This window comes from Zonotrichia leucophrys, chromosome 1A, assembly GCF_028769735.1.
Source record: "Zonotrichia leucophrys gambelii isolate GWCS_2022_RI chromosome 1A, RI_Zleu_2.0, whole genome shotgun sequence".
Lineage (NCBI taxonomy): Eukaryota > Metazoa > Chordata > Aves > Passeriformes > Passerellidae > Zonotrichia > Zonotrichia leucophrys.
In genome coordinates this window covers 41,989,829-42,009,036 of record NC_088170.1, presented here as the reverse complement: position 1 = coordinate 42,009,036, position 19,208 = coordinate 41,989,829, and the positions used below count along the sequence as shown (strand labels likewise).

Below are 19,208 nucleotides of genomic sequence, written 5' to 3'. Positions count from 1 at the left end.
CTCTTCAAGCTAAAAAAAAAACCAAAACAAAACTTCTACAGCTGGTGTTGTAACCCTTTGCCATTAGTTACCTGTAAGAGGTTAGGAACATTCTGGAGCCTGGTTTCTTGTACGCAATGCACGTTTTGACCTAAGATCTGATGGGAAAATTTGGAGACAATGCTATTACTTTCTCAGGTATTGTAGCTAGGAAATTGCATTCATACCATGTCAGTGGAATGTTTTAAGAAATGTCACTTGGATTATTCAATGTTGAGTTCAAGATAGTTTTTATTTTTAATGGAAAGTAGGGAATGCCCTCAGTAAGTATGGCTAGGAACCATGTACTAGAAATTTCCTATATCACCCCAGGCCTCCTCTCAGCCCATGTCTGCTGATAGAAGAGTTTGGGCTTCCAGCTCTTTGCCACTATTTTCTGCTGGGGATTATGATATGCACAGGTCTGTAGGTGAATGACTGTGAGTGGAAAAGGAAAAGTCACCAATTAGTTTAAACTACCATCACTTACATGCTACTCTTTAATTAATTTCATTCTTTGTAGAACTGCCTCAAGTGAATTTGTGTCCGAATGAACAGATTTGGTGTCAGCACTCTGAAGTAGTAACTTACTGAAGAGTCAAAGAAGCATCCAGAGATGGAAATTTCTTGTGCCATCATAGTGGGATCCAGAAGACAGTCTCATGATCTGATAGGCTATAAGGAGAAAAGTGGAGGATCACTGAAAAATATGTGTAGGATTTGTCTGAAGCAAAAGTATACTAGCAAAGCAATCTTGTGATGCATTTTGTAGTCACAACTAATTTAGTTGATGGGTTGGGCCCCTGCAGCTGAGAAACTGAAATGAAAGTTAGGAAATTACAGGAGGACTAAGGTGAAATCTCTGCTGCTTTGATGCAAGAATTTTGCTTGATAACCAGTGCTTCCACCAGCACCTATAATAAAGCTGAGTGGTAGCACTAACTTGTCCCACAAGGCCACCAATCTGTTTCCATAGCACAGCCACACTGTAATGCCCAGAGCGGCCTCACAGACAGAGTTAGTGCTGTGTCCTATCTCTCACCGATCAAAGCCCAGTGCTGGATGCTAGGGTATGAAGCAAATAATTGTAACAAGCATTTCCCCCCCTCTTTTATTTGAAAATTGAAGTGTTTTCAATTTTTGAAACTTTTCTGATCAACTCGTATGCAATAAAGACTTGTGCTTTTCAAACCAACCCTCAACAGCCTGAGAATCAGGGAGCTGAAATAACAGCAGAAGGGCTGGTTCAGAGGATCTGTAGCTCTGCTTATTGCTGAACTAAAGGAGCAGCTGCACAGCAGAGCTCTGCCAACAAGTAGCGTTAGGATCCTTTTCTTTTTTACTAAGAAGTTAAAAAAGTGGAAGTACATAATTTTCCTGCCCTATAAAATAGTCATGTTACTTTTACCATAAAGATTGAAAATTGGAAGCTCACTATTACCATAGTGTTCTGCTGCTGAATCAATGCTTGCTAATAATGTATAAACTATTGCTCAGTCTTTTTTGCTGTAGAAATCATTTGCATTATCAGTTTCCCTTGCCTCTATGTATTTTTCTTTAATTTTCAAACAATCTGCTTTATAAAATACACATCTCTATGTATCAGGTACCATTATTATGGGATTGCAGTGAAAGAAAACTCCCAGTATTATGATGTGATGTATTCTAAAAAAGGAGCAGCCTGGGTCAACGAGACGGGAAAAAAAGAAGTAACCAAACAGACAGTGGCGTATTCACCACGATCCAAACTGGGAACATTGCTGCCAGAGTTTCCAAATGTCAAAGATCTAAATCTGCCAGCCAGTCTGCCGGAGGAGAAGGTAACACTTTGGAAATCTTTTCTCAGGTTGTCTTGGTTTCTTTTTTCCCCCTGCTTTGGATGAAAGCTTTGTCTAATATATAAAGACTTAAAACAGGAGTAAGTTTAATAATGCCTTGATTTGATTTATGGGGGGCTGAAGTACTTAATTTAATAGGAAGAAATACCTTCTCTTAAAAAGGAGAGCTGACACTACCAGCTGTACAATATTTCTAACACCCATGTACGTTTTTTAAAAAGTTACATTACATACAGCAGGGCAACTTTTAAAATTATGTGACATTTGAGAGCAACTTTTAAAATATTTAGGCCAGCCCTCTAATCTGTGAACACACTTGATGGCAAACTGACAAACAGTTCTAATGCTTTCTTGAGTAGAGAGGGACCTAGTGAATTTCTTCTTCTAGAGTAGAAATTCCGAGAATCCTATTTGCACATATGACAAAAATGTTCTGGCTCCTCTTGGCTGAGCTTGCTAGGTTTCTGGTTCTATTCACATGTGTAGTATCAATGTGAAGTAGACAAAAGAATAGGGTTTTTTAGTTCTTTATGTCCTAATTAGGGCCACATTCTCGTCTTTGATCTCTCTGAGGCTTTTTGCTCCTCTTACATTTGAAGAATCCTATTGACAGAAAAATCCATGAATTCAAAGGGAGAATTTACTTTTGAGAAGAAAACTCATCTTACAGCTAATCTAAGTACAATTTAACTTATTTCATTATTTTTGCAGTTGCACATCGATAAGATAAGGAAAAAACTTGCTTTTTCTGTGCTCTGTGTTCTGGTATCTTAAAAGAGGATTTCTTAAAGCCAAATGATCTTTTGTGTGTCTCCTTCATTCTTTTTCAGGTTTCTACCTTTATTATGATGTATAGGACGCACTGTCAGAGGATACTAGACACTGTAATAAGAGCAAATTTTGATGAGGTATGGTTAGAAACTGCAGTTGCCGTTTAATGATCCATAAGGTATCAATGGATTTGAGACCTCATTTCATATGTTGTATTACAGACTTAGGGGTTTGTGGTGCTCAGTGCTTTTCAGGAGCAAGGAAAAATGGCTGTACTTGAGTATCTAATATGTGACTGATAGCACTAAATCTCACTTATAATGCTGGGTGAGTTGGAGGAACAAAAGCAACGAGGATGTTTTTGCCCTCTGTTCTCCAGCAGGATTAAGGTAGCAATATCCCCTTACAAGATGTTGGACAATCCAGTTCTTACAGCTCGAGAAGTGCGTCCACCACAACTTTTCGAAGCTTTTGTTGGGACTGAGCTGTCTGAAGGAATTCCTCTCTGTGCTCAGCAGAGCCAGGGCAGGTGTCACAGCAACAACAGTGGGCTCTGCTGGTCCGTTAACAGCAATGCAGAGTGGTGGTGAGATTACAGCCTCCCAGATATCCCAGAGAGCCGGAGGTGAAGTCTCCAGTTGCTCTGTTGTACTGCAGTGCAGCTAGGAGCACACACACTGCTCACCAGTGAACACCATCTCCTAGAGATGTTTAAGGCTTGTACCTGTTCATACCTCACTGAATTTGAGGGATTGCTAGAAGTGCACGCAGACAGCTCTATCATTACAGCTGAAAAATAAAATGTTACTGGAATGCAAGCAGGTTTATGTTACATGAGAAGATGGCTTATTATCTAGGATAACAAATCTGGCCATAGAGATACAGAGGACCTGATTAAAATATGATATTCAGATCCTGGAGAAAAAAAAAAAGGGTCTTTCAACTCTCTCTTCTAAACAATAGAAGAAAATTCCTTGCTTTTCTTCATTAATTCTCACATGCTTTTGGTTTAAATCTGGTTTTGCACAACCGTACTAAGTCTAGAATTTTCCATGTGAGAAAAATACTTGACACATTTAGGTGGACAAGTCTCAGAATAGTTTCTTAAGAGCAAGATGCTGTATTTTATTAGTTTTATCAGGATCTCTGATAGGAAAGGGGCTGAGCAGCAACAATATATAAATGGGAAATACTCTTTGCTACACATGGTGTGATTGCTTACTTCACTACAGCGTGTGTGCAGAAAGTTATAATTCGAGAGTGCTGGTGGAACTGATCATATCATTCTCTGAATAACACCTTTATAGCCTACATTGAATTTTTTAGAGGTATATTTTGCTGTGTCTGAAATCTCTCCTCTATTTTTGGGGTTTTTTTGCCTTTTGCCACTTTTTCTCCACTTTCCTTCATAGTGGAGGAAAGATAAAATCCAAAAGTGTAGCGTTTCTTTCCAAAGCAAAGACAGAAAATGGTATATTGATCCTTGTAAGCCATTTGTCATCCTCTTCTCCCTCCCTCCCTCCACCAAGGCCTAGATTGCATTCCTTTGTACACAGGGATAGAGTGCAAAGAGAGAGAAAAAGGCTTGACATGTGGAAGCCAAAGAGCTAAACTCATCAGCCACTGATGAAAGATAAAAATCCAGTGATTTCCATGGGTGTCTCTACTGCAGTGACACAAAGACTCCCAGTCACCAGCCTTGAGTGTCTCCGCACCTTTTGGTTGATTATCCCATTTTGTGCTGCGTTACAGTACGAGCCTGTGCAGTTAAGGAACATGCCTTGTCTGTGTTGCACCCCATTAGCCCACCTCCAAAACAAAAGCTGTCTAAGCATGATCATTTAAAGAGAATGGTATTTGTGGCCTTTGATTATTTTAATTTTAACATTCCTGCTTCTTCTTGTGATTGCAGGTTCAAAGTTTTCTTCTGCACTTTTGGCAAGGGATGCCTCCTCATATGCTGCCTGTACTGGGTTCTTCAACTGTAGTGAATATAGTGGGAGTTTGTGACTCAATTCTGTACAAGGCAATTTCTGGAGTTTTGATGCCAACAGTACTACAAGCCTTACCTGACAGGTAACTGACCCCTTCTAGCTCAGCTGTCTCTGTTATTTTCCTTTTCTTCAAGAATGACACCAGTTCTCAGAGAGCTGCTTGCTGCCACCTGTTTTCTGACTTGAAATCACAGTGTCATTTGAAAGGAGTTGAAGAGCTTACATGCTCCTGAAAAGATGTTCCAATTTTAACAAGATTTGTATTATGAAAGACTTGGAGGGTTGGGGTTTTTTATGTAATGAAGGATACCACCTACTTTTTGGTTTCTTAATGTTCAGCTAAACCCAAACTGAATTCGCTATTCCAATCCATGTAGTATATTTCAGCTGGTCTCCTCCTACCTGGCGTTCATGTGAGTCCAAGAATTCTTGTTCATAGAGATAAAGCAGGAAAGAGCAATCCACAGGAAAAAAGTGTAATCACTGAGTGTAGTCAACATGTTTTCCCTTCTGTTTTTACTTGTGTGCTCATCAGGAAGCCATCTTTTTCTAAGTAGTCTTGTACACCTTCACTATTATTTGACTCATGTGTACTTGACATGGAGTAATTTGTTAAGAATATTGCTCAAGAAGTTTTTTTATTGGTACTGTGTGTTTAGCCCTTGAGATTTTAAAGTTTCTGTAAGCAAGGAAAATGTTTTCACAGTGTTGTTCTGCTCTTCTATCTGCATTTCATGACTGCTAAAGTGAAAGTATTTTACACAAGACATCTGCTATAAGCATAGGCTGTTCTTGATAAGACATGTACATTTTTACAGGCTTTGCCCCTCACCCCCCCAAATCTATTTCATTGGAAGGATTAAACAGAACAGCAGTCCTTTTCTCAAGCTGCTTAGTTCTTTCATAGCAAATAAGGAGAGACTTGAGTGTGAATATAGACTTTTGTAATGCATATAAAGGGCCAGATTGTGGCTATTAAGCCATAGCCTGCACTGGAGGGGGTGAAGAAGGGTCTCATTGCAATGGAAGCTCCTGAAGGAAATCTTGCTGACTCAGCCAGAATCCTCTGAGATACTTCCTGGGAACACATTCTGGCTATCCAGAAAAGGCACTTTTTAGTGAGCCTAGCAGTTGTCATACATCCCCTGTTTCCCCTGTTTTCTTTGGGTGTTTCTGCGGAGCAGAGCAGGCTGATGTTTATTTTACTGCCTTGTTTTCCATGCAGTGTACTAGGAGTACAAACAGAAAAAGCTTCTTGGTTGAAAGGGTGAAGTTCCTTGTATCTTTTCTCTCTCATTTGTGCATTTCTAGCATTGCTACAGGCAGTGCAGCTTTGTCTGTCAGAGCCAACTCTTAGGATCCTCTGCACAACACTCTGCAACTGTTCCTGGGAACTGTCATTTTTTCCTGAGGATTCCAATGAGAAGGGCAGAATGAGCTGCCTACCAAGTTTAATAGGAAATGATGTGAAACCATAAGGAAATGATAGCAAGAAGGAAGAGAGAAATTTCACTTGTCTGGGAAAGTTCCAGTCCTATGAAGGGCTAAGCAGGCAGGTCCTGCTCTACCTCCAGTTCCCCCCCTTGTGCGGGCTTGGCCTGAAAATTCCTCCCCACCACCATCATATCTCACTAACTGGCTCTGGCCTGCAGCAGAATTGCTGGTTGCTCCACTGGAATATCCCCTTGTACATGTGTATAAATGTGGGCATAACTGAGCTGAAATCCAAGCTTTGATTTATTGTCTTCTTTAAACAGTTGTGAATTCATATTTGTGGAGAGTGGGAATGATTTTATTTAAAATAAAAATACTGTTTGTAAGTATCAAAGCAATTGCTGAACAGAGATGGGAAGTTTTGACCATGGTAATAAATTTTGCCTTTCTTGCAAAAGTTGTCTGAAGTTTCAGAAATTTTTCTGCATGCCTACAAACCAAAATATATTAGCAACTCTGCATAATAATGAGTTGTAAATAAATGACTCGTGGTCTTCATACGTTCACAGCTTTTATAGCGCAATGCACAGAGTAAACACGGTGTGATGTTGTGATTTCTTTTTTCAGTTTGACGCAGGTGATCCGAAAGTTTGCAAAGCAACTGGATGAGTGGCTGAAAGTAGCTCTCCATGATTTACCAGAAAACCTACGAAATATCAAATTTGAGTGTATGTATTACTCAATCTCTCTCCTGTTAAACTGGGAAGGATAATGTTTATTGATCACAAATTAATTGGAAGTGAGACTAGTGTTCTTTTAGGAATTAAAACCTGTCATCATTATAACTCTTGCATTCACTTAGAATCTCCACTTGTTAATGAGAACCAATCTCATTTAGTGAAATGAGGCACCACTCAAAATGAGAATTTCTTTTCCTTTCTTGTGGATTCTGATAAGAAATTAATTTTGTTGATAGTAAGCAAACATTAAGGATGATATTAGGCAAGGAAAATTATTAAACAAACCCTTAGGCTAGCAGAATTTGAATACAGCTTGAGGCCCTTGCTCAAAAAAGTGCCAGAGTTAGAAATGAAGGAGATCAAATTACCCTGTCACCACAGGAAAGGGCACTAGTCCTTTTCAAATGTGCTTTGTAGATGCCTGCAGTGCACATCACCTATTGATAAAGCCTGCTTTATTTCACAGCTCTCAATTCTTTGCCTTTCATGAGCACTAAATTCCACACCACAAAGTTAAAGGGAAAAAAAAAACTAATTTAGGGGAAGGATTAACTATTTTGATCAGCGTGGAAAATTAGGTGAATATGTTACTGAGAACAGTCAGGATGGAAGTTGGAGCAACTAATTTCAGGGTGTTTTCAACTGTTTACTAACTTGTTTTAAAAATTAAACAAAGTCTGAACTGCAGATATGCTTTACCACATCTTTTTTCAGTTCAAAAATATCAAGAATCTTCAAAAGCAAAATCTTTGCCAGTCTTACAGGCAGACAGAAAGAGATGGACAGTGCACTCTCTAGTCCTTCTCAATCCGTATTTTTTAACTGCCTTTATGCATAGAATGGAGGGAAAGCTTACTCTGTGACCACATATAACATCTCTTTGGATAGATCTGCAAATAGAGTCCTTTCATATAAGAAAAATATAGTGTGCACCCTGACTTTTACGTGAGACTTTGTTGTTTCTGCAGCTGTTTCCTCATCATCGGAATTTGTGCCAGTGGAGGTACTGACAGAAGGAACTGCAAGCTTTGGTCATTTTTGCACTTCCCAAGACACTGATTTCAGACAAAGAAATGCACAATATAACATTTTAAAAGCTCATTTTTCAAGAATAGGAAATATCTTAATACAAGGCCCATATCACTTGCAAACAAAGAGCTAAACTGGGAAAGAGGACTGGCAAGTACCTCCTGGACCATTTCAGCCCATAATGTATTAGTATGTCATGCAAATTGTTTTCAGAAACTTTGATCAAATTCTACCTGAAACTGGATCAGAGTATAGCCCCTACTAGTCCAGTCAAAAGGCTCCTCCAAAACTTAATTGCATGAAGATTTAGCAGCCTTTTCTCATTTCCACATATAGCGTAGCTATTGTTATTTTATGCACACTTATTCTTGCACCAACAATTTTCTTTCTGTTAAACAATTCTTTCTGTTCTCTATCTCCTTTGTGTAGCAAGAGAAAATTTGCTATGCTGAACAACCAAAACTTTTCCATGGTCCTCTGTTTCTCTTGTCATGTCATTATTCACAGCATCTATAAATAATTGCTTGTAATATGCCCCAGTAAAATTGATTGAGATTTAAGGGTTTAGGTCAAGGTTTAAATTAAGTTAAAGCTGGGCTAGCTGAGTGCATTTCATGTAGCCAAAATTTTGTATAAATAACTGGATGTGTATTTTGTTGTTGTTGTTGTTCTTGTATAATTTAATACTTTCTGAAGTAATTATCCTTATTTAGCACAGTATGTAAATATGCATCTCTTCTTTCCTGCAGTGTCCAGAAGATTCTCACAAATACTACGGCGACAGACATCACTAAATCATCTCTGCCAAGTAAGTGTTTCAATTACCCAGATTTGATTAATGCCCTTTTTACTGACTTTTCAAATAATTTTATGAGTTGACAGGTTGGACTTTATTCAGAGGAGGAGATCACATTAGCAGTTTGTCTCCAGCTTTTCTAGATAACTGGCAACCCCTGATCACTAAATTCAGCAGGGTACTTTCATGAAACAAAATTATTATTTGATTTGAAGAGATGGTTCATTTCCAGGAAATAAATGAGAAACATTCCATTAATTTCAGAGCTGCTTGTATTAGGCCAGTTGCAAAGCAACAAAAATTTATACATGCCCAACAATACATTTCAAGTCTAATTGTATGTTATAAATGAAAAGCAAATTAGTAAAAGGGGAAACAGCTTAACTGGGTTTTAAATAGACTTGTTCTTGTAACCACAGCAAGTGAATATAGAAGCTGCTCCAAAGTGTTTGGTTCTCCCCAGTTTACACCAGAATTACCTGTAAAAAGTCATGAAGCCAAATTCTATGTAGTATAAAAAGGGAGAGACTGCATTGATTTAATTAATATTTCATGCATTTATTGGAGGGGATAGGTTTTTTCCCCTGTCACCTAAAAGCTCCACTTTTGGAAGGTGTATCCAAAACCCCAGGTTAACCCTGTGAGGGGTGAAGCCCACAAAAATAAGCTCTAGGGAAAAAAAAAAAAAGACTCCTGCGAGGAATTTTTCTAGGTTTCTTCTGCCATTATTTTAGTGGTGGTGATAGAGATACTTGAGCTGCCTTTCCCCAAATACCATAGATCATCACTGCACCCTGGAGATCCATAGCCATTCAGAGGAAATCAAGATAAAGAAACCACAATCTTCTGCATCAAACCTGGGATCAAATCCCTTAAGTGGAGAACTCTTCAAGTGCATCACTCCCTTGGGGAAGCTGATAACCTTGCATCTCTGCTTAACTTACAGAGATCTGTGTATATGACCATGGCCTTGTGTCACTTCCTTTACTCTGTCCATCCTCCTCATTACCAGCAGCAGATCCCTGTCTCAACCAGCCAAGACACGGACCTGATGAGGAGGTCTCATAACCTTTTCATGTGGCTGAGGGAAGAATGAGAGTCTTCACAGACTGGGAGAGGGGAGGGTGCGAACCTGAATGGGATTTGTTTGGTATTGGTTTGATTTTTTTTGTTCTGAAACTTGAAATGAAAACCAGCAGAGCTGTTAGAGATTGAGGGGTCTAGCAATGGCAGCATCAGATTAGTGTTGCTCATTAGAGTTTGTGGTGGATGCAGTCAAAATACTTGCAGTTGATTAAAGCAGACAGAATGACTGAAGAGTTCTCTTGTTACAGGGCCCTGTAATATCCATAAGACATCAATTTGGAGGGTGGGGGTCCATGAGGAGAATCAACTTAGTGAGCCCAGCTAAGGAAGCGTAAAAGGGGATAAAGCCTATTTTTTAACCTAATAAAGCATGAACTAATGAATAGATTGGATTGGATTACAGGCATCAAGAACAGTGATCCACAGTGCAGACATCACATTTCAAATGCTGGAGGACTGGAGGAATGTGGATCTGAATAGCATTACCAAACAAACCCTCTATACTATGGAGGACTCACGGGAGGAACACAGAAAGCTCATCATACAATGTAAGAGCAGAATCTTCAAATAAAGCCAGGTGAACTTGGCTTCCTGCTGCAAAACTCAGAGAAAGTAGTGCTGTTTTTTCAGCCATTGGTTTGCTTGGAGGCTTAAGATAAATATAGTGACATTTACCAAAATGTGAGGCAAATCCTTGTCAAGGTCTTATGTTTTGGGGCAAAAATCTGGGCACCGTTCCTTGATGCATTCTGTTCTAGTACCCAGAACAGACAATGGCACAAAACTAGCACCCAAATTCAGGAGGATTTTTTCCATGAAGCTGAGCAAATTAAATCTATGAGTTAACCATTGAAGGTGTGAGTCCAATCTTTCATGCTGTAGAATTGCAGGAGAATTGTCTTTTGAATGACTTTAACACTTAAGTGGCTGTGTATTTGAGTCCCTTGTAAACTTGTTTATAAAAAGCTCCTTTTTACACAACGTTTTCATAATCAAGAGCATTTGGTGGGATAAGCTTTTGCCCTGAACTGTTATGATTAAATAGAAGTCCCATATCAGACAAGCTCATTGGATAATTTAGCTTCTGTCTAGTACAGTGAAGGGTATGGACTTGAAAATTACTTTGGAGATATTGGCAAATTGGTTTTGCAATTAAAGGCCTTTTGCAAGTACAAGATATTCCTTTCATCCTGCAGCAAGTGTTACATAGTTATAAGACCAGGTGTAACCCGAAGCACACTGAGTTTTGTTATTTTGAGGCAACAGAGCTTTGTCTTTAACATCCTTCACATAACCTCACTTCTGGTGAACCCACCTGCTGTATTGCCATCTCTCTCCTGAGGAGGACCAGTCATCTTTTACCCAGAATCTGCCTGAACAGGGCACAACCCAGGCAACCACTTGCGGGAGCCCAGCCAAGGGTAGGTTTGCCAGTGAGGTAACTCTTTCAGGGAGTGGCTAGGAAGGCAAGGGGTGACACCTTCACCTGTACCCTGGACCCTACGAGGTTGACTTTGGCAGTCATCCCAGTGTGTTAACACTTGAATTCTTCTCCTTTGTTCAGGGATGGGCCTTGCATTCTCTGTTAGCTCTGTTTTCCAGGGAGAGGTTCTTGGTATTCTTTCCTCTCTTTCTTAACCCTTGATTCATTTGATAGCCCTCTTCCCTTTTGAGGAGATAGGAACTCGACATGGCAGCAAAGGAGGTAGCATGAAGTGAGACTCAAGTCCAGAAGCTGAGTAAATCCTTCTGCCATCTGTTAAGTTTTCAAGATCTATCCAGCATCCTACCACTGGCAAAAAAAAAGTTTTCAAAGTTATACTCCCTAGTAGCAGCAACATTTTTGGTTGCCATTCAGAACATCCTTAATGTTTAAGGAATCTTCTTGCATGTGTGCTATTAGCGTAATAAAACCAAACAGAATTTTCCTCAGTGTTGTTGGATTTGTGCAAGTTTTTCTAGGCCTATATAGTCCAATAAGATGTTATTCAGAAACGGTAAGCTAATATCTCATAAGATGGGATGCCAATGAGGTGTTCAGATACATATCTGAGAATATTCCATAACTTAGATTTTTTTCCCCCCATGTTTGTTGTTTATTCTACTTGACCAAAGATTTTTTCACTATGCCTTGTATGACTTATATGGCATCAATTTAAGGCCTATTTTCATACTCTTGTTACTAATAATCAAGGAAGTACAATTTCATCTACTATAACTAGAGAACAAAACCCCAGGTTTATAAGCCTATAAACAAACTGATGGAGAAATAGAGAAAAATCACTGGCTATAAGAGAACCTCTTCCCTGTTCTGCTGGACTACCTACCTCTGACATGATTTCTGCTTTATTCCCTCATTCTTAGATCCTGTTGAGGTATTTTTAAAAATCATTAAAGGCTAAACATCTAATTTTCTCAAATAGATTGTTGTACACAGTTGCAGTGCTTCAGCAGCAAAGCAGGCAACTGATTTGTTTTTCTGCTCTTGCTCCCCTCTTTGCACAGCATATGAATTACTTCATCTGTTGTATCAGGCAGTTTTTGTCCAGCCAAATACTCAGGTAAGGAGACAACATTTAGATTTCTCTGTGATCCTGTTCTGAATAAAGGGAGGTTGCCCATTCAATAGAAGAATGAAAGAAGAAAAGGGTGGCACAAACATCATTTCCCTTCTTCCTCAACTAATGTTTCTGGTAACTCAGCCTTTCCAAGTCTCAGTTAAACAAAGTTGTAGTCAGGTGTTTAGCAAATGCATTCCTGCTCATCCTCCTGATCCAACAGAATCAGGGAGGTGTTCTTTGCATTATTTTTGGATAGCCTCTCTGGCTCATTTCCTTAGCTATCATCTCTATGCTTTGCCTCCTCCACCGCCTTCACTATCTTTCCTATGGAGAGAAATTCCTTCCTCCTGTTATTCATAATTAGTTGTAAATGGAATTGCTTAGCGCACTGTAGTCATCCTGTAACACAGCAGGTAGAAAGTATCTTTCATCTTGACCTACTGGGCCTTTTATCATAGCTGAGTTGAAGAATTAGTTTGTTAAGATGTCAAAGCACATAATTCTTTGTCTTCCAGCCATTGGTTCTCATATGTAAATGAGACTTGAAGTTTTAAGGACTGCAGTTGAATGACTTTTTAACTTTTTGTATTGAAATATTAATATATGTACTTGGAAAAGATCAAAAAGTATACAGGTTGCCTCTTGCAACTCTTCATAATAAGTAGAGTATTTCTGCCCTGATAGCAATTTGTTTTGAAGAAGAAGTTTATGGATATTGTGCATGTGTGTCTGGCATTGCAAATAGATGATTTGCAGCAGTTAAATCGTGTTTTTGCAAATAAAGCATTATACAGATGAGGGCCCTATCAACAATACTCATTCACTTGGTGCCTAGAAGATTCTTTATGCATTTCTAAATCAATTTCATGCATGACATTTTTTCATCACTGGGGCCAAGGCCTAGTTTCTCACTCTTCATAGAGAACACCATAAACATTTCACTTCTGGGCACACTAGACAACTTAAATGAAAACCACTAAATTAAAAAAATAGGTTCTGATTGGCTTGCATTAAAAAAATTTTCAATGACTGCATCACTTTCAGTAGAAACAAAGTAAAAGACTCAGCAGACTTTTTGAGTCAGTACCAGGAAAGATGCATTTGCTTCAGTTAAGTAATGTATTATAAAAAAAGCACAGTAAACTTGTGATTCTTTTGGCAGCCTTTGGTGATTTGTTTTTCTTTTGTTTGAAACAGAATCTGAGTTCTAAGGTGGGCTTTTTTGTTTGTTTTGTTTTGTGTGCCAGTGTATCAGGAGTTTGATCACCTTTTGGAGGAGCAGTCCCCCATTGAGTCATACATCGAGTGGCTGGATTCCATGGTGGATAGATGTGTTGTAAAGGTTGGTAAGGAGGAGTGAGTCACTGATGTGCGTTATGATCTCTGTTCAGGTAATACATTTTTAGAAAAAGTAAAATTAATAACCAAAAAGAAAAAAAGGAGTTGGTAATGAGCAGACTAAAGCAGTAGTGGGCAAAATCTCACCGGTTTTCATGGAGAATTGCTCACATTCAGGATTTTGCTATATTCTGCTCTTGTTTATTTTATTCCAAAAGATGGTATTAAAAAATGAACAGGGTTGAGGTTTCCAATCAAATCAATATTTCCAGAGATATGGAGAGATTAATTCAGAGTCAGAGTCATCCTAGTGGTATAGTGCAAAGAAAAACATAACCTGGCCTTTTAAGATTTTAACGAACAGGATCTTTAAGCTAGCTAATTCATCTATATACAATCAAATGTGAGAATGAACGTCTACATTACCATTCAGTCAAGGACACATTTATGTTCCTTTTGAGCTGATATGGAATACCAAAGAGTTGTATTTTATTTTCATTAAAGTACATGCAGAACAAAGCTTTAAAGCTGCTAACAAAGCTTTGTTAAAATTATCCAGCAGCACCATAATTTTACATAGAGTATGAAAAGTATAACTGACTATTATACCTTCCATTACTTCTGTATATTAGGATGTTCTGTTAGAATTTCAACTCTTCATTCCAGTTGTTAGGGCTCTGAAGTAAAACCAGAACAAATCAAAATATGCTGCCTCTCTCTCTGCTACAAAATAGCCATATAGGAAACAAATAATTATCCAGATTACTTGAAATACTTTGATTGTTTAGGGGAACTTCTCTTCTAGCCAAAAATTGGAATGCAATTGTAATTGGAATGCAATTTGTAATTCAGGCCAGAGCTGTTAATTTTAATTAAGAACTTGACATGAATTGTAATAAACGAAATTTAGTAGCTGATTGGGTGAATCTAATATTTTAACTCACATATGGCTGTAATAAATATATTTTTGAAAAGTTAATTCCTAAAGTGTGCTTTCTGGAAAATATTTCTCCTAGTAAAATGACTAAGCAAATTCACAAATATAAAAATGAGAAGGAACAAAAAACTTTATATTCAATATTAAACCTCATTTGAGATAATAATATAAATTTGCAGTGTAGATCAAAGATTGATTATAAATTGCTTCCTTCACTAGGAATCGAGAAGGAACATGTTATTAATAGGTTAAGATGAAGATCAGAGCAATTTTTTTGCAGTCCTTTTATCATGTATGAAGGAGATCCAGTCTTGAATAATACTTTATTATTTCCTCTTTCTGAAGGTTGTCCATGGTTATAAAGTGGTTTTCTGTTTAAGACCATTTTGAGTTCGGCTTTTCTAATTTGTAGTGTATATTTTAATGTGAAGATGATGGTAAGTAGTTTTTCAGTATATAAAGAGAAGGTGGATATATGCATCATTCAGCTGTTTTGCTGGTAGAAATAAAAGTTTCTCCATGTCAGACACATCCCTCTTCTTGCAGGTAGCTGCCAAGAGACACGGCTCTTTGAAGAAAGTAGCTCAGCAGTTTCTTCTGATGTGGTCCTGTTTTGGCACTCGAGTGATCCGGGACATGACTTTGCACAGTGCACCCAGCTTTGGTACTTGGATTTTGTTGCAATAATTGCATGCCACAGTCAAAAAAATTTCTGTGCTAGCTTGTAATGTACATTTTAAGTGAAAACATAATCAGTTTTCACATGTCCAGTGCTCAACTAAAAAATAGGTTGGGGCTGTTGACATTTGGAAATAACACTTAGACAGATGTTTGTTTGCAGGCTGCAGCCAGAGGAGATGAAAATGTTGCTCTTCCTCCTGTTTGCTGTTAGGAGCTGCAGGGATCAGTCACACGGCAGCTGGGGGAGTCCATTACAGGAGCATTCCCTAATGCACTTCAGTGCAAAGTGAGCCTGCTTACCCAAACCACTCTGGCCACGTGTTGAGCCGAGAGAGATCACTTTGTGCTGAAGTGGACGAAAAGCTCTCCACTGAAACACTTTGCCAGCTCTCCTCTTAAAGGACTTAGCATTTGAAACTGGTCTTTGCAATGTGAGTGTGCTTCTATAACCTGGAGAGGGTCTCTTCCATTTCTTAAGAAGTCAGTTAGGATGAAAAAATAGATTTTTACTTCTTAAATGAAAAATCTTGTTGCTTTTCCACTTGAAAGGGGGCTTTGTCCTCGGTTACAAAAAGTTCAAATTAAAATCAGTTAAAAGCAAGAATGATTCAACTGGTGTGCCATGAGTGTGAACATGTAGTCACTTGGGACCAGACTTTGTATGAGGGATGCTTTTTACAAAGGCACATTTGTCTGAATATGTTTCTAGAAAGATCAATAAAGAATAGTGTTATATGAGTACTGCATTGAACAAATGCAAGGTTTTCTGTCGGCTGAGCTTTGGTGTCCTTTATGCTTCTAGAACCATCTACTAGTATAAATTTGGATACTGTCAATGAGATACAATATGCTATTTTTAATATGTTTTATATAGTTATACTACATGTAATATTTATTTTTATAACATGTCTATATTTTAACCTGAAGCTACTTTCATTTCCATTGTAAAAGAGTTTTCCAAACAGGTGTTAAGGACATCAGGATAGTGAGCATCCCCAAGGTGATTCTACTTTTCAGCAAAAACCACAAACCTGTTCAGGTGCAATGCTAGTGAAGGCAGGAGGAGCCCTGAAGTTTTGAATTTCAAAACCCTATCCTTATCCTATTGGGCAGCAGCCTGGGTTATCCCTACACACGTGCCATAAATTTTATTTAGCTATGGACACAAATTTATAATAGTCTACATTAATGATGCTATTCTTTCACTGCAAAGCCATTTGACATATTGTTTGAGAATTAGAGTTGAGCAAGTTCCAAAAGAATAACCCCTGAATGTAAAAAGGTCAGAGCAAGATGGCAGAAACTTTCCTGCATCTAATTTATACAGTTCTTTCTAGATTTTCAGAATTATTGATATATTAGGTGAGTTTATGGAGAGAAACAAAGACTGATTTGCTGTTCTAAATATTTACATATAAAATACCTTTGCTCTTAACTTAGATAAAAAGTTTTGCATTTTTACTGCATTGGGAACTGTTTCAGTGGACTTATTTTAATTTTTTTTTTTCTGCCTTAAACAATATGTAGACTCAGATGCTCACAGTGTAATTTTTTTTTAAAGTGAAATAATGTCATAGATGATTGGATCTTTGCTATGTACAGGACATGTTTGGATCTTTACTATGTGCAGTATATTGTTACCTTTGAAACAGATGATTCCAAAATCTGATTGATGGAAGTGGTAATACCTGGCACTGGCGTGACTGGCACAAAGATTTGATCTGCAAAGCTTTTAAACATGGTGACATGGGCAGGCTGAAACAATCTCTGGAAGAAAAGAAAAGCTGCTCTCTCTCTTTTTCCCGTTTCTGCCTGCCTCCCTCCCTCCCTGCCTCCCTTTTTTCTGCATATGCATATCAAAGGCACAGTTGGTGGCGATGTTTGGGTAATACACCCAGTGTATAAAGTAACTAATTAGTAATAGAAACTCCATTATTTTCTCCAGATCTGGAAATTTCACTGTTGTTTTGCTACTTACACATAATTGCTGTATCTCTTAATAGAAGCTGATACTTACTGTGCCTTAGTTGGGCATTGCCAAGATTTCTGTAGATCCCTGAAAATTAGAGCCAAACGCTATTTATTGTTGTAACTACAGTCTCTTGAATGACTTCTTACCTTTTCCTAAACAGGCTATTGATTTGCTTACAACTGGATCCCTTTCTGTACTTAAATATAGACTTGAAAGAACCCAACAGTTTCATGTGAGAAACAGTAGCTTGCAAACACAGAATAAATTATGGTCCACTGTGCTGAACAGCCATTCACTGTGAGGCTGAAATGCATGCCCTGATATCAGTTTCACTCTATAGCTTTTACATTTCATTCGACTTACTCAAAAACATAAAAATATTGCATTCATTGCACTCAGTACCAAAACTTTGTTTGTCTGGTGTCTTTCACACAAATTCTGGGCTCAAAAACTCTATGCAGAGCTTAAAAATACACAGTGGGAGAAATAATAGGAGAGGAAGAGAGAAATTCAAAAGAGTGACAAGGGCACTGGAGTGTTTTTAAATGCTGCATTCACTATTGCCAACCCCAAGTCTTCAAAACAAAGTGTTAGACCCCCCAAAAAGACATTTCTTAAAATAGCAGATCTTGGGTTCTTGTTGTTTGCTTGCTAGCAGTACAGTGTTTAGAGTTTGCACTTCCAAATATTTTATGAAAATACAAACAACTTTTTAAAATAATTTTTAATAATTTTTCAATAAATTTTTTTAAATAAAGGGTGAGAAAGGAGTTTGATGGAAAATAGTAAACACCCTGAGCTTTATACCACCACATGAAGTTTGCCAGCATTTTAGCCTGTTTTTCTTACCTTGAACTTACTTCGCAGTAGTAACTGCACTAGAGTCAATAGAAACTTTCCACTGAAAAACTGTAAAGTCAAGAGAAGAGTGAGCATTTTGTGAAGATTCTTGAAAATCTAGGTTTCAACTGGGGAAATCCTAGTTCAGTAACATCAGCCATGTCTGCTGTCTTTATTGCATCACTAAATCAAATTGGACTTCATTCAACAAGACTTGGAGCCCAAAGGATTTTTAAAAACAAGTTCTCTGCAGTAGTTTAGTGCAGATCCCCACTTTTTACCCTCAAAGGTCTAGGGAAACCTGTTACCATTTTGATCTGCTTAGTCACATGAAACAAAGAACTGGATGCTTCAGGCTCACCAGCAGCCAGAGATTTCCTCCCCATGGCAGAAGTGTTGCAGTCAGATGTGTCCTGTTTCTGTGCTGCCTTTCCCAAGAGCACAGGGGCACATGTTCATGTCCCAGGGTGTGTGTCCAGCTCATATCAGTGACAACAAAACCATGCAGGCATGGAGGGACAGAATGAAACACAAAGACCATCAGGGTCACAAAGAAAAAGAGTGTGCTCAAAGTTACTCTGAAAGCTGAACTGCCAGCTAGAATTGAATAATGGTATTGGTCTTTCAAATCACTTCTGCCCTACAGCAGCATGTTTGAATACATTAGTTGGGGTAGACTTAGTTGTGCTTCATTGTGGTGATAAAAGCTAATATCTCAAGATAAACCTAACTTTCCTGTGAAGAAACCAGTTATTATGAAATTCAATTTAATTTGAAACTTTTTTGATCTTTTCCCCATGGAAGTATTCTTCCTCAAATGCAATAATGGAATTTCCAAAGAAATACCTCCATGTGAAGTATTCTGGGGGGCTTTTTGTCTGGCAGTAGTTGATCCTTGTTTCTGCCTCAGATTATGACTTTTCTCTGATTTAAGCTAGACACTGAACAAGCTAATATTTTAACCTCACTGTACTTTCCTTCTCAGAGTTACTTAGTGACCTAAATGAACATGTGTTAAATACTCAGTGCAAGTCTAAATGAACAAAACAGCTTTAAAAAACCAAACCCATTGTATGATAAAGTGCTGTCTGGAACTACTACAGGTACTTAATGTCATGGAGTCTATTGCATAAATTGAACAAACTCCACCTTGATACTTGTCAATGTCCCCCT

At 38.2% G+C, this 19,208-nt stretch overlaps 1 protein-coding gene across 4 annotated transcripts in view; it reads left to right on the top strand.

Annotated features, from left to right (window-relative positions):
* The window catches only part of RFX4 (regulatory factor X4), an 88,462-nt gene that overhangs the window by 47,700 nt on the left and 21,554 nt on the right, over positions 1-19,208 (top strand). For all 4 annotated transcript variants that reach the window (XM_064702527.1, XM_064702528.1, XM_064702526.1 and 1 more), the window contains 8 exons: positions 1,625-1,838; positions 2,687-2,764; positions 4,540-4,703; positions 6,683-6,783; positions 8,574-8,632; positions 10,110-10,254; positions 13,515-13,609; positions 15,089-15,206. In XM_064702527.1, coding sequence (XP_064558597.1) covers positions 1,625-1,838; positions 2,687-2,764; positions 4,540-4,703; positions 6,683-6,783; positions 8,574-8,632; positions 10,110-10,254; positions 13,515-13,609; positions 15,089-15,206 — 974 coding nt within the window. The remainder of the gene's footprint in view (positions 1-1,624; positions 1,839-2,686; positions 2,765-4,539; positions 4,704-6,682; positions 6,784-8,573; positions 8,633-10,109; positions 10,255-13,514; positions 13,610-15,088; positions 15,207-19,208) is intronic.